This window comes from Physeter macrocephalus, unplaced genomic scaffold, assembly GCF_002837175.3.
Source record: "Physeter macrocephalus isolate SW-GA unplaced genomic scaffold, ASM283717v5 random_302, whole genome shotgun sequence".
Taxonomy (NCBI): Eukaryota; Metazoa; Chordata; class Mammalia; order Artiodactyla; family Physeteridae; genus Physeter; species Physeter macrocephalus.
This window is the reverse complement of record NW_021145583.1, coordinates 62,941-75,000: the sequence shown is the minus strand read 5'-3', so window position 1 is coordinate 75,000 and position 12,060 is coordinate 62,941. Positions and strand designations below refer to the sequence as shown.

Sequence of the window (12,060 nt, the reverse complement as noted above, 5' to 3'; positions counted from 1 at the left end):
CATAATCCAGTTTCCTGATGTCCTCCCCCACGTTGGTGCCCCCAATGCAGGCATGGCACTGGACGTTCATGTAGTCACCCAAAGCAAGCAGGCCCTGAATTAAAACACAGATTCATGTTCAAGGTCTGCCCCAAGACCGCTATGAAGTCTGAAACATCTGAGTTCCCTCAAAATGAAGACTGTTTCTATTCTAGTTTAAGATGACCACCAGGTATTGTTTATGCCATTATTTCTATCATAAAACTAGAGAGCCCAAGTCTCCTCCTTCCACTCTTTTCTGCGCCAGAATGAAGTCAGTTTTACTGTTTTCTCATTACAAAAGCAGTATGTATTTACAGAAAAATAAGAAAATATATAAAATTCATAATCCTATCCACCCACAGATGCTATTAACATCTTAATAGATACACTTTCAAAATGTTTATACTATAAAAACAAAATAGTTACAATTAGTTTTTACAATTATTATTTTTTACAATTATTTTTAATTTTTTGGAAGAAAATTACAATTCTAAGATTGCAAAAAACTATTGGAATCACACAAGCTACACTAAAAATGACTTCATACAAACCAGCAACTCATATGTGATTTATCACAAAATGTTAGGAATCAGGGAAAAAAAAACCTGACAGAACACAAAAACCAGATTAGATTAAGTCAATCACTTGGCTTGAACAGCGTGGGGGTTAAGGAGGGAGGTCAGGTATGCCGGCCTACGTACTGACTGCAGACACCCCTCAACCCCAGCGTAGTCAGATATCCACACAGACTTTACAATCAGCCCTCCCTAACCTTGGATCCAACCAACTTCACATCATGTAGTGTTGAAGTACATATTCATTTTTCAAAACCTGCATATAAATGGATCCATGCAGTTCAAACCCATGTTGTTTAGGGTCAACTGTACTTGCAAATATGACAGTGCCATCTTTAACTGTCTTACCTTCTGGATCTGTACAGCTAACTCTCTCGTTGGAGCCAAGATTAAAGCTTGGGTTTCACGAACCTGGTAAAATAATTTGTTGGAAAATAGAGAATCTCAGTATCTTCAAGGTAGACTGCACTAATTCAGACTCAGAGCTATTTTGAATATTATCTCAAGTTAACCACACATCTGATTTCAGGTAAGTGAAACTGAATATTACTTAATTTGCATACCCAGTGATAATGGGTATACTGGTCAGGATTCTAGTTTACAGATAAGAATTTCCACTAGTTAAAAAAATCTCCCAGTTTACAGACATAGAAAACAAACTTATGGTTACCAAAGGGGAAAGGGTGGAGGGAGGGATAAATTAGGAGTTTGCGATTAAAATATACACACTACTATGTAAAAAAAGAAATAACCAAAAAGAACCTACTTATAGCACAGGGAACTATATATAGAGAGATATATCTAAATCACTTTGCTATACACCTGAAACTAACACAGCATTGTAAATCAACTAAATTTCAATAAAAATTTTAAAAAAGACTCTCAGTTTAAATAAAAAGGAATTTATGACAGGGTATTAGCTCAGATATTAGTGTGCACTTAAGATTCTCTTTAAAAATGTGTTTAATCAGTACAACTAGAGATGTTTCAGAACTGTACTTCTTAAACACTGTAGTTACAGAAGGTAAAGGAAGTATTTCCTAGGATTAAAGAGAAGTTTAAGGTTACCTGAATATCCAAACACTGCAGGACAGAAATACTGAAGGTGGCTGTTTTGCCTGTACCAGACTGAGATCTAGTAAAGAAAACACAGATAAATGGGATTTAGAGTGATGGGCTACGTGCCACTGCTCCCATTCATGTAACCCCCGCCCCAGCAGTGCTCTGAGGAGATGAGCACTGGGCAGCTTCTTCCAAGTCGATTGCCCCCCACCCCCTGACCAATATCTTAACTGCAAGGTGGTGGGACTCAGGCATAATGTCACAACTTTTAAATCACGGGTGATAAGGACAGTAAACGTGGCCTTTGCATCAGGGGGTGATAGAGCTGCAGAATCTATAGAATGGGTGTTATAGGTGGTAAAAAAAGATTCCCCTTTATATAATTCTTTTCTACGATTTCAGACTTTTTTTTTTGTAAATGAGTCTTTAAAAATTAGGCAAATAGGGAATAATGCTATTAAAAGAGTATTATGTACAATTCCATATACCAAATAATAGATTACGTAAAGCTGGCTTAAAAAAAAAAAGAAAGCTTTCTAGAGTGGAGGATGCAAAACTAAAAACAAACAGCCCACAGCTGAAGTCAAGGCAAGAGCTGGTAATGGCATCTGAATGAAGAAGCACTGAACTACACACTGCTGTGCTAACTAGCACCTGACTGCCCCTCTGCATGAGCAGACTTACTGTGCAATGACATCTCTCCCTTTAATTATCTGCTTAATAGCTCGCTGCTGGATTGCTGATGGTTTTTCAAAACCTGTAAATTAAAACAGAAAAAGTGAGCTCTAACCACTAGGACAGCATACTTGCAACCATACACTGGAGCTCCTTGTGCCGAGGATGTTATCTTTTTAAAATCCCCCACCCCCTCCTAACCCAATGTCCAACATACTAAGCTCTCAAGAAACGGCTGCTGAATGAAGTAGGCTGAAGTGGATTTTTATACTAACATACCATCTTATTTATACAGACACAATCTCTAACGAACACTGTTGCAAAATATAGACACCCCAGTTAGGTTAAAAAAATGATGGTGGTTACTCCTGGAGAATGGGGTGAGGGAGGCTCATATTATACTCCAATTACTTGTGTATTGTTTGACTATATTACAATAACCTGCACAAGTGGAGGTTTTTTTGTATTACTTTTTAAGCTAAAAAAAGGAATATAAGCCCATCAGTGCCGTAGTCACCACTCCCCACCAGCAGTAAGTCTGCAGGTTGTTTGTCACCTACAACCCCATTTCATCTACTCCTCCTGCCTTGATGCAGCTACATGAACTACAACACCACCCCTCTAGTGTCCAAGTAAACAAACAAAACTTTACATACAAATAATGTAGTTTAATTAATTTATGGCAGTCTTTTAAAATGTAGTACAATTTCCCATCTAACACAAAAGCAAATATAACAGATGATTTAAACCCCTCAGGATGATCCAGCAGGTAGATGGGAAACTAAAAACGGTGTTTTAGGGCAGGGACGTCCCGGGTGCCAAGAGGCAGGCAGGGCTGTCGACCACACTACGAGGGCCAGCTGCAATGGTTCTTCACCTCCCATTCCCTCCGTACCTTCTCTGTGCTAGACTGTCATGACATCAAGGACTGTTGGATAAAAAAGATGTCCATCCCAGTCCCAGGCATTAAGCACAGATGCTGATCACACCCGTCTACATCCCCAACCCGACCTCTTCCCAACTGCCTCCTTGACATCTCCTACTGGATGGTTTACAGGTCCCTCAAGCTCTCCTCATTCAAGAAGAGCTTCCTCGAGTGCTCCCCGCCTGAGGAGAGGGCATCATCACCTGCCCAGTTACTCAAACATCCAGGACTTTCGTCTCCTGCTCACGTTCAACCCATCAGCAAACCCTGTTAGTACTCCATTTCCACCACAATACCATCATCACTCCCCTGGATTGGAGCAAAAGCCTCCTAACATCTCCCTGTTTCCTCTCCTGCCTCACCTCCCCCCATATCCAGACACCCAGGACCATCTCTGTGACTGTAAATCTGATCCCATCATTTCCCTGCTTAAAACCCTCCAATGGCCTCCCACTGCACTTAGAAATAAAATTCAAATTCTATCACCTCGCACCACGCTTTTCAAGATCTGCGCCCCCCCAAAACTCGCCCCTAGGCTCCCAGCACAGGGAGATTCTTTCTGTTCCTGGAATGCATAAGGCTCCCGGCTGCAGGGCCCTGGCACCAGCTGCCCAGTTCTACCATAATCTTCTCATAACGGGTTCCTTAGCTCAGATCTCAGCTCAAACGCCAGCCTCTCCTGGGAGCCCCCTTACCTATGTGCTCTACTATTTTAACTCTCTCCTTCCGCCAATCACGCTTGATTCCGTTATCCCGCTTTATTTTCTTTGTAGCCATTACCACTAACTATATAATCCTTCTCCCAAACATAACAAGCTCCCTAAGGCCTGCGTGGTTCACGGCTAAGCCGCCAGTGCCTAGAGCCGCGCACGTTCCTAGCACCTGGCAGGTGCAAGACAATCATCCGCTGAATGAGTGACTCCGGGGTGCAAGGAGGACCCTGCAGCCCTCGCGGGACCCTGCAGCCCTCGCGGGACACAGCACGGCGCCCCGCCGGGAGAACACACCCGAACCGGCCGACACAGACGGGGGTGGGGACAACTGCTGGGGGCGGGGGTCGCCCGTCAGGGCCCCAGGGCTCGGCCTCAGCCCCGACCCCCAGCCCCGGGGCGGCCGCACTCCCAGTCTCGGGAACCACCCCCAGCTGGGCCCCCCTCCCCGCGGGCGCCCCAGCCCGCGGCCCGAGCTCACCGACCGTAGGCGTAGATGCCGCGCAGCAGGTCTTCCCGCAGGCCCATGGTGTCGAACGTGGGGGTCACGTCCACCTCCTCACTCGTCTCGAATTCCACTTTGGTCATGTCTTCCTCTTTGAGCAGCCGCTTCCGCGCCGAGCCCGAGGTCGCCATTGTGGCCGTAGCCGCCATGTTGCCGAGCAGGCTGATAACTAAGCGCGCGCCTCAGCGGAAAGCGGAAGCAAGGCCCCGCGCCGCCGCTGCCCGGAACTGACGTCTAACACGCGCGTGCGTGCGTGCGTGCGTGCGTGCGTGCGTCGGGGCGCGGAGCTCCTGGTCACGTGAAAGGGGAAAGGGCGCCTGCTGCACGGAGGGGGGTGGTGCTGCGGCTCTTGCGCGGAAGGGGCTCCCGCGGGATCTCGCCGAACCGGGCTCCGCCCACCCCTACAAAGGGTGCGAAGGCGGCGGGGCCCAGGCGTTAGTACTGGGTGTGGTGCTCCTGGCCTGACGCTCCGGTTGAGGTAGTCCTTTCCAGTTACCGGAACCTCCGCGCGGGACGGTAGACCTGGCGCCCCTGTAGACGAGCTGCGAACCGCGCCAGGGCGCCCCTGCTCACGGCGGGGTCTCCAGGCGGCCCTGCTTCGAGTGGGAACCTGGGCGCGTGTCCCCACCGGTGCCCATTCCTTCGTGTGTACGCATGTTCCGACGTTGTCGCCGGCCGGGGACGCCGGCAAACGCATTACTACTCGTTATCACTGCCGCCCGATGGAAATCCTCACTGCACATCGTCTGCTTTTGGAAAGTCTGGAATCTTTAACTTCCTGCTTGTCAGCTCTCACTTTAACACCCCCAGGCCGGTTTTTAACCCCCTAATGGAAAAGCCCCTACCCGGGGTCGAGTGTGTTGGGAAAGTAAGGATTTCTGGGCTGTAGCGCACTATGCCGATCAAGTGTCCGCACTAAGTTCAGCATCAATTTGGTTACCTCCCCGGGAGCGGAGGACCACCAGGTTGTCTATGGAGGGGTGAACTGGCCCAGGTCAGAAACGGAGCAGGTCAAAACTCCCATGCTGATGAGTAGTGGGACTGCGCCTGTCAATAACCATTGCACTCCAGCCTGAGCAACTTAGCAAGACCCTGTCTCTTAAAAAAAAAAAAGGAAAAAAAAAGGATCTGATTTCCCTGGGTTAAATTTGAGATGCCTAGGTATCCAAGGGGAGTTGTCAAGTAGGCAGTTGCATGTTCAAATGTGAGAAGCAGTAGGGAATGACCGGTCTCACCTGTTCCTGTGGAAATTGCTGCTTCCCGACTTCCCCTGGCCCACTCCCTGCTTTGGTGCAGGCCAGGGTGGGTGTGGGGGGCGTCCGTGCTCCCATGCAGAGGCCAGCGAGCCACACCTCAGCCTGGAACCCTGTCTCCGGGTGCTCTCTGGTGCGAGTCTGAACTTTATTCCAACAGGGCCTTCCATGTAGCACCTGCATCCGCAAGTGGTGTTAGCATCTTGATTCCAAGGCAAACCCATAACCCCCCACCAAGTCCCTACATTTATGGATAAGGTAGCACCCAGAGGCCCTCCACAGACTGCCCAGGGCGTTCACAATGACCGTCTGTCGCTCACTCCTTGATCCTTTATTGATTGCTGCCGGGGGCTGTGCTCACCAGGTGGTGCTATCCTGGTGCCCCTTGGGACTTGGGAGTTTCTCCAGGACGTACTCTTCCCACTGAGCCAGGTTACCAAAATGCTGCTTAATTGACCCTAGAATTGTGTACACAGGTGTAGTCCTGTGTCATACAGAATAACTGTCAGTCGGGGTGCTCCTGAAGACCCAGTGGTGACTAAGAAACGGTTTTTGCCCTCAGAAAGCTCACGGACCTTGGGGGGCTGGGGCTTTCTCAACTCTGGTCTAATAAAGCTAGGAATTTCTGTTCTTAACAGAGGCTTAGTGAGGCTCTGGCCCCCCCTTTTACCTGGAAGGACAGCATTTTGAGTTTTTTATAACTATCTAGAACTTTCTATGCACCAGGCACAGAGAGAAGTGCTTTCCCACCATGAAGCAGGTGCCACTATTAGCCCCACTGGAGAAGTAGGAAAGCTGAGGCTTAGGGGTTTAAATAACCTGCCCCAGAGGGTAGCTGATGTGCAGCAGGGCTGGGGCTCTGGTCCAAGAAATTGTTTTCTTATCTGAGCTCGGACCTGTGTTCTTACCTACTCTCCCCCGAGCAGCCGCAGCCCCATCCCTCTCACTCACCAGGAGGAAGACACTTGGCTTCTGGTTGCTGTTCCTCCATCAATCAGCTGTGTGACCTTGGGAACTTCCTTTGTCAGGAGGATAATCCTTAAGGTCCTTCCTACTCATATAGGCCATGGAACTATGACTGTCCCTTCTTTCTTGAGTAGTATATGCATCAGTGGGAACCAGGCACCCAACCAATGCTTATTGATTCACCCAACTAGTATGCATGGAGCATCACTTTTCTCAGGGTGGGGACACAGCAGAAAACAAGAAAGGCAAGAATTCTTGTCCTCTGGAAGTTTCAGGCTTGTCATGGGGAGGCAGGCAACAGACAGATAAATAATTAGAATATATAATATGTCGGGGAGCAGTGTGTCCAACAGAGAAAAATGAAATAGGGAAAGGGGGATGGGGAGCCATGTGGGAAGTCTACGATTTTATTTTTTATTTTTTTTAAATGAGACCTTTTATTTATTTATTTATTTATTTATTTATTTAATTTATTTTGGCTGCGTTGGGTCTTCCATTGCTGTGCATGGGCTTTCTCTGGTTGCGGTGAGCGGGGACTACTCTTCGTTGCAGTGCAAGGGCTTTTCATTGCGGTGGCTTCTTTGGTTGCGGAGCACCCGCTCTAGGCGTGCGGGCTTCAGTAGTTGTGGCTCGCATACCCTAGAGCGCAGGCTCAGTAGTTGTGGTGCACGGGCTTAGTTGCTCCGCGGCATGTGGGATCTTCCCGGACCAGGGCTCGAACCCGTGCCCCCTGCATTGGCAGGCAGATTCTTAACCACTGCACCACCGGGGAAGCCCAGTCCTACTATTTTAAATAGACTGGCTGGAAAGGCCTCTCTAGGAAGGTGGCCCTTGAGTGGAGTCCTGAAGGAGGTGAAGGAAAGAGCATTGCAGGCAGAGGCAAGTACAAAGGCCCTGGGACTGGCGTGTGCCTGGAGCAGTCAGAGACTAGCAAGGAGGCCACAATGTGGAGCAGGTAAATGCAAACGGGGGCAGCAAGTACCGGGAAATCAGAGTCTCACCTGTGGGGCATGGTTAGTCCTTGAGGATTTGTAGAGCAAAGGAAATGACATGACCTGACTCATCCTTTAGCAGGGAGGCCCTGTCTGCTGTGTTGAGAACCTGCCTCGGGGGGCATGGAGAAAGCAGCTAGGAGGTCATTGCGGAGGTCTGGGTAGGCACCGATCAGATCCCAGCAGTGCAAAGGGCGAGAGTGATCACATTCTGGATATATCTTAACATAGAAGAACCAAGACTTTGATTTAAATCTAAATAGTAATTATCAAATGTTGATTTTAGATGGATCTATTGGGACTGTTTAGATACTTCCCGGAATTGCTCATGAGAACCAAAGAAGAGGTCCAGAATTTATCCTAAACTTCCTAGGACTTTTCTGAAGGATCTATGGGCTGACTGTTCACATAGAAGAGAAGATTGTATCCACTCCAAGATTTTCCATCATCTTCTCAATCACCATCTTCTGTGGGTTGACCACACACACGGGCAGTTCTCGGAAGGTTCCTGCGGTTCTCACAAAGGCAAAACAAACCCTTCGGGCTTCCCTGGTGGCGCAGTGGTTGAGAGTCCTCCTGCCGATGCAGGGGATATGGGTTCGTGCCCCGGTCCGGGAGGATCCCACATGCCGCGGAGCGGCTGGGCCCGTGAGCCATGGCCGCTGAGCCTGCACGTCTGGAGCCTGTGCTCCGCAACGGGAGAGGCCACAACAGTGAGAGGCCCACGTACCAGAAAAAAAAAACAAAACCAAAAACCCTTCACACCCGTCCTCCCTGCTGTGGGAATGTGTTGGCGTTTCGCTGATGCATGGAGGCTCGAGTGAGGCGCAGCTCCCGTGGGCAGGGCCCAGACAGACGTGCCTGTCAAACCTGCTTGTCTGTGGCAGCTCAGCCAAGACTGTGGCTGGTCAGCCATAGCTTCTCAAGGACAAGGAAGGCAAGTACACGGAGTTTGTCCCCAGGAGAGCAGGTCATCATACCCAGGGAGGGTGGATAGGTCAAGAATGGGGTCCAAGATTTGTCTAAAGGGGAATGAGAGGGGCCGGCTTCCTCCTTGTAAGGCGTGGAGATGGTGCCTGGTTTGGGTACGAGAGGAGAAAGCAGCTCGTCCCATTTTGCTTGGTTAAATTACTTGAACATTCTCTGGCTGCTAAGTACCACCTTAAGACAGTATGGGCCATGCTGGGTGAAAGGAATGCTCTGTTTAGTACTCTTATCTCTGCATTGTTGCCCAGGACAAAAAAAAAGGAAGGAAGGTTTCTAAGTTCAGGTATAAAGTGAGTAAGGCCAGCTGCTTCCTATATGTGGTAAGGGCATAGCTGGACATTTACAATGGCACTTTGGTGCTGGATTTTAGCTGAGGGGTGCAAGGGAGCACCCCTTTTGTGCTTGGTGAACTTCTGCCTCACTCACCATATTTGTGGGTCATCAATTCCCTTAAGCTTCCTCTAACTCATTTCCCCTATTCTGGAGTACTGTGCATGCCTGTGTGTGTGTGTGTGTGTGTGTGTGTGTGTGTGTGTGTGTGTGTGTGTGTGTGTGTGTGTACGTTTATCCTTCTTCCCTACTTCACAGGCAAGCGAAGATCTGCGCCTTGGGCTTTGAGAAGAATGTTGACGTGGGAAAGGGTCAAATAGGAGGACCCACATCTTAGAGGCTCAGGGCTCTTATCATCTAAGACTCCCTCTAGAATTGCTGTAGGGTGAAAAGAGCATTTTATAGAGTTTAAAATATCCTTAGGGATCTCTGGGCTAAATTTTCTTTACTGTTAGGACTAACCCCTATTTACATTGGGGCTGAGTTGCAAAGAAACTCCCACATTTTAAATTCCCATTTGGGGACCTGTCTTAAGCTGCTTCACTGCATGAAGCAGGGACTAGCATGGCTTCTTCTCAGCTACGCCCACTTATACTCAAACCCTGGTGTGGCTTCCAGGTCCCAGGAGCCAGGGGTAGTTGGTTGAGGTATAGAGAGTCCTAGGGAGACCTGTCTTCAGCTGTCCTGGTAAGGCAGCTTGTCGCTTGAGCTGGCCCTGATTTTCTGAGTTCACTTTGATGGGAGTGGGAGTCTGTGAACAGTCAGGTGTTCCTTGGGAGTCCTGTGATGCTACGGTAGGCGGGGGCAGGGGTGGCAGTCGGACTAGAAGGCGCTCCCAGGGCAGGCTGTCACCCTCTGTGACCCAGCCCAGGGAAGGCTTTCCAGCCAGTCCTGGTTGTCAGGGCATGCACGGAGACCTGGGCATCTGGAGCTCCCAGAGTTTGAGCTGCAGGCTGGACATGTGCTCCCCGACCCGGACCCTTGGCAGCTATATCATGTAATACCAGACAGCGTGCCAGGGTGTAATCTACTAAAAATAAAGTTAATATTCTGTGAGCCCAAGTTTTTGGGTCACTGTCTCCTTGGAGCCAACTAATCCAGGGCCATTGACCCCAGTCAAAAGAAGGCATTTAGGTTCACAATTCAGGGCCAGTGTATTTATTTCCCATCTGTTTTTGAATCTTCAGGCTCAGGCTTGATGCATATTAAGGTTGATATTTTATGAGAGATTTGTGGGGAACACAGGGTTTTATAAATGTGCTCCCCTCTCCTTTATTAAGTGGAAGGTTAAGAAATCCCATCCTGGGAGTCAGAAGCAGTTCCCTTCCCCACTGATGCAGGACTGGGCCAATCAAGTCGTCTTCCCCCACGCCCCTGCCTTTTCCAGAATTTCCCCTCTTCAGCCAGCACCTGTCAACCTGGTCCGCTCCCAACATCTCTGTGCCCGGCACACATGAGGGTTGGCTCTTCCTCGCAGGACTGAGGGAAAAGCAAGAGAGGGGACGCCTCTACTGGTCTCTGATAGTTGGTCACCCAAACCATGTCACTTGTGAGAGAGAAAGGGGGGCACAGTGAATAATCATGCTTGGACAGGAAGTATCCCAGGTGCTCCAAGACTGATGGGCACCTTATCTGTGGTGACTTCCCTCTCCGTTTGATCAACTGAGTTAATTTGATTGTTTTCTGAAACAATGAGTTTATGGTTGTTATTGAACCCATGCTTGCTCATTGTAAAAAGTTTAATTAATAGAAAAAAAGAAAGCAACAGATTTCCTAAAATTCTACCACCACAAATAACGAGTATTAGCATTAGGGAACAGCATTCCAGAATCCACCTGCTCTCTTTCTCTGTTTCTCTGTTTCTATCTCTTTGTGTTTCTCTCTCTCTCTGTCTCTCTCCCGCACATTCGAGTGCACACACAAACACATACACACACACTGAACAATAGACAGATGGACAGATTAGATGGATGGATGGATAAGTATATGGATTGAGGGACTGCTAGAGAAATAGATACACTAACATCATTCAATAGAAATGAGATCCACATGTTTTCAAAGTAAAATTTTAGCTTTACTTACATTTAAAATTAAATTATGATGAAATAGTTGAATGCAGTATAAGTGTTTCTCAACTCTAAGAACCATTACTTCCCTAAAAATTCCCACTAAGGTTAAGAGATTATGATAACCACAACAAGGTAGAGGCTTTATATAAAATCGACATGCCTCTATTGAGACCTGATTTTGTCCCTGGCGTCCCCAAGCCCCTTGACACCCTTCCACCCATTGCAGAGCTCGTCTGGTATTATGACATTTCTCAAAGTTTAGGGGAAAAACTTGTTTATCTTTCCATTGTTCCTATTTTGTGGCTGCTGCCGCTTTTTTTTTTTTTTTTTACATTTTTTGGCTCATTTTGCGAGCCACTGGGGAAGAGAGACTCTGTGAGTCTGCTTCATTCAGCACCTTTCCCATTTGGACTGGTTCTATGTGTAGAATCTGACCCAGAACCTTTGAGCTGGATGTGGCAGGAGTGGCTGCACTCACGAGGTTGTCATCTGAGAAGGCGCAAGTGGAACCCCTAGACGCCTCGGCACATGTGGCAACGCATTCCTGGGGGTCATGGGATCAGCTGAGGGGAACAGGATGCTGGGATGAGGGAGCGTAGGGATGGAACAGAGGAGGCCAGGAGGGAATGCAAAGCTGCCCAAGGGCAAAAGCACTCAGCTCCACTCAGGGCCTCCTGGGCAGGGGATGGATCTTGGCTGGGGGCGCTGGGCCATCAGGTGCCGGCAGGCCCGGCCTCCTTGGCCATGCACTGGGGCTGGGCACCTGAGGTCTTATTGCTGCCCCACCGGTTTCCAGAAGGACAGGCAGGGCCTGAGAAAGCAAAGACCATGGCCTTCACCAGGCAGGGCCGGACGGGGCTTGGAAGGGCTGCTCCTGGAGTTGATCCTCTGTCCAGCGTCCTTGGGTGGTTGACCAGTTAAAATCCTCTGCTATGTAGGTTGACCAGTTAGAATCCTGTCCTGGCCCCCAAGCCACCAGCCTGGCAGCCA

The 12,060-nt window shown here is 48.7% G+C and overlaps 1 protein-coding gene across 1 annotated transcript; it reads right to left on the bottom strand.

The window, feature by feature from the left end:
* Positions 1–4: 4 nt before the first annotated feature.
* Positions 5–4,685, bottom strand: LOC114485002 (eukaryotic initiation factor 4A-III-like; the record flags this gene model as incomplete). Its single annotated transcript, XM_028485025.2, has 5 exons — positions 4,454–4,685; positions 2,343–2,415; positions 1,665–1,731; positions 945–1,007; positions 5–94 (listed from the first exon to the last, which is right to left on the bottom strand). Coding segments are annotated over exons 1-5 (462 nt in total), but the record flags the coding sequence as incomplete, so codon positions are not given.
* Between the last annotated feature and the right edge of the window lie 7,375 nt (positions 4,686–12,060).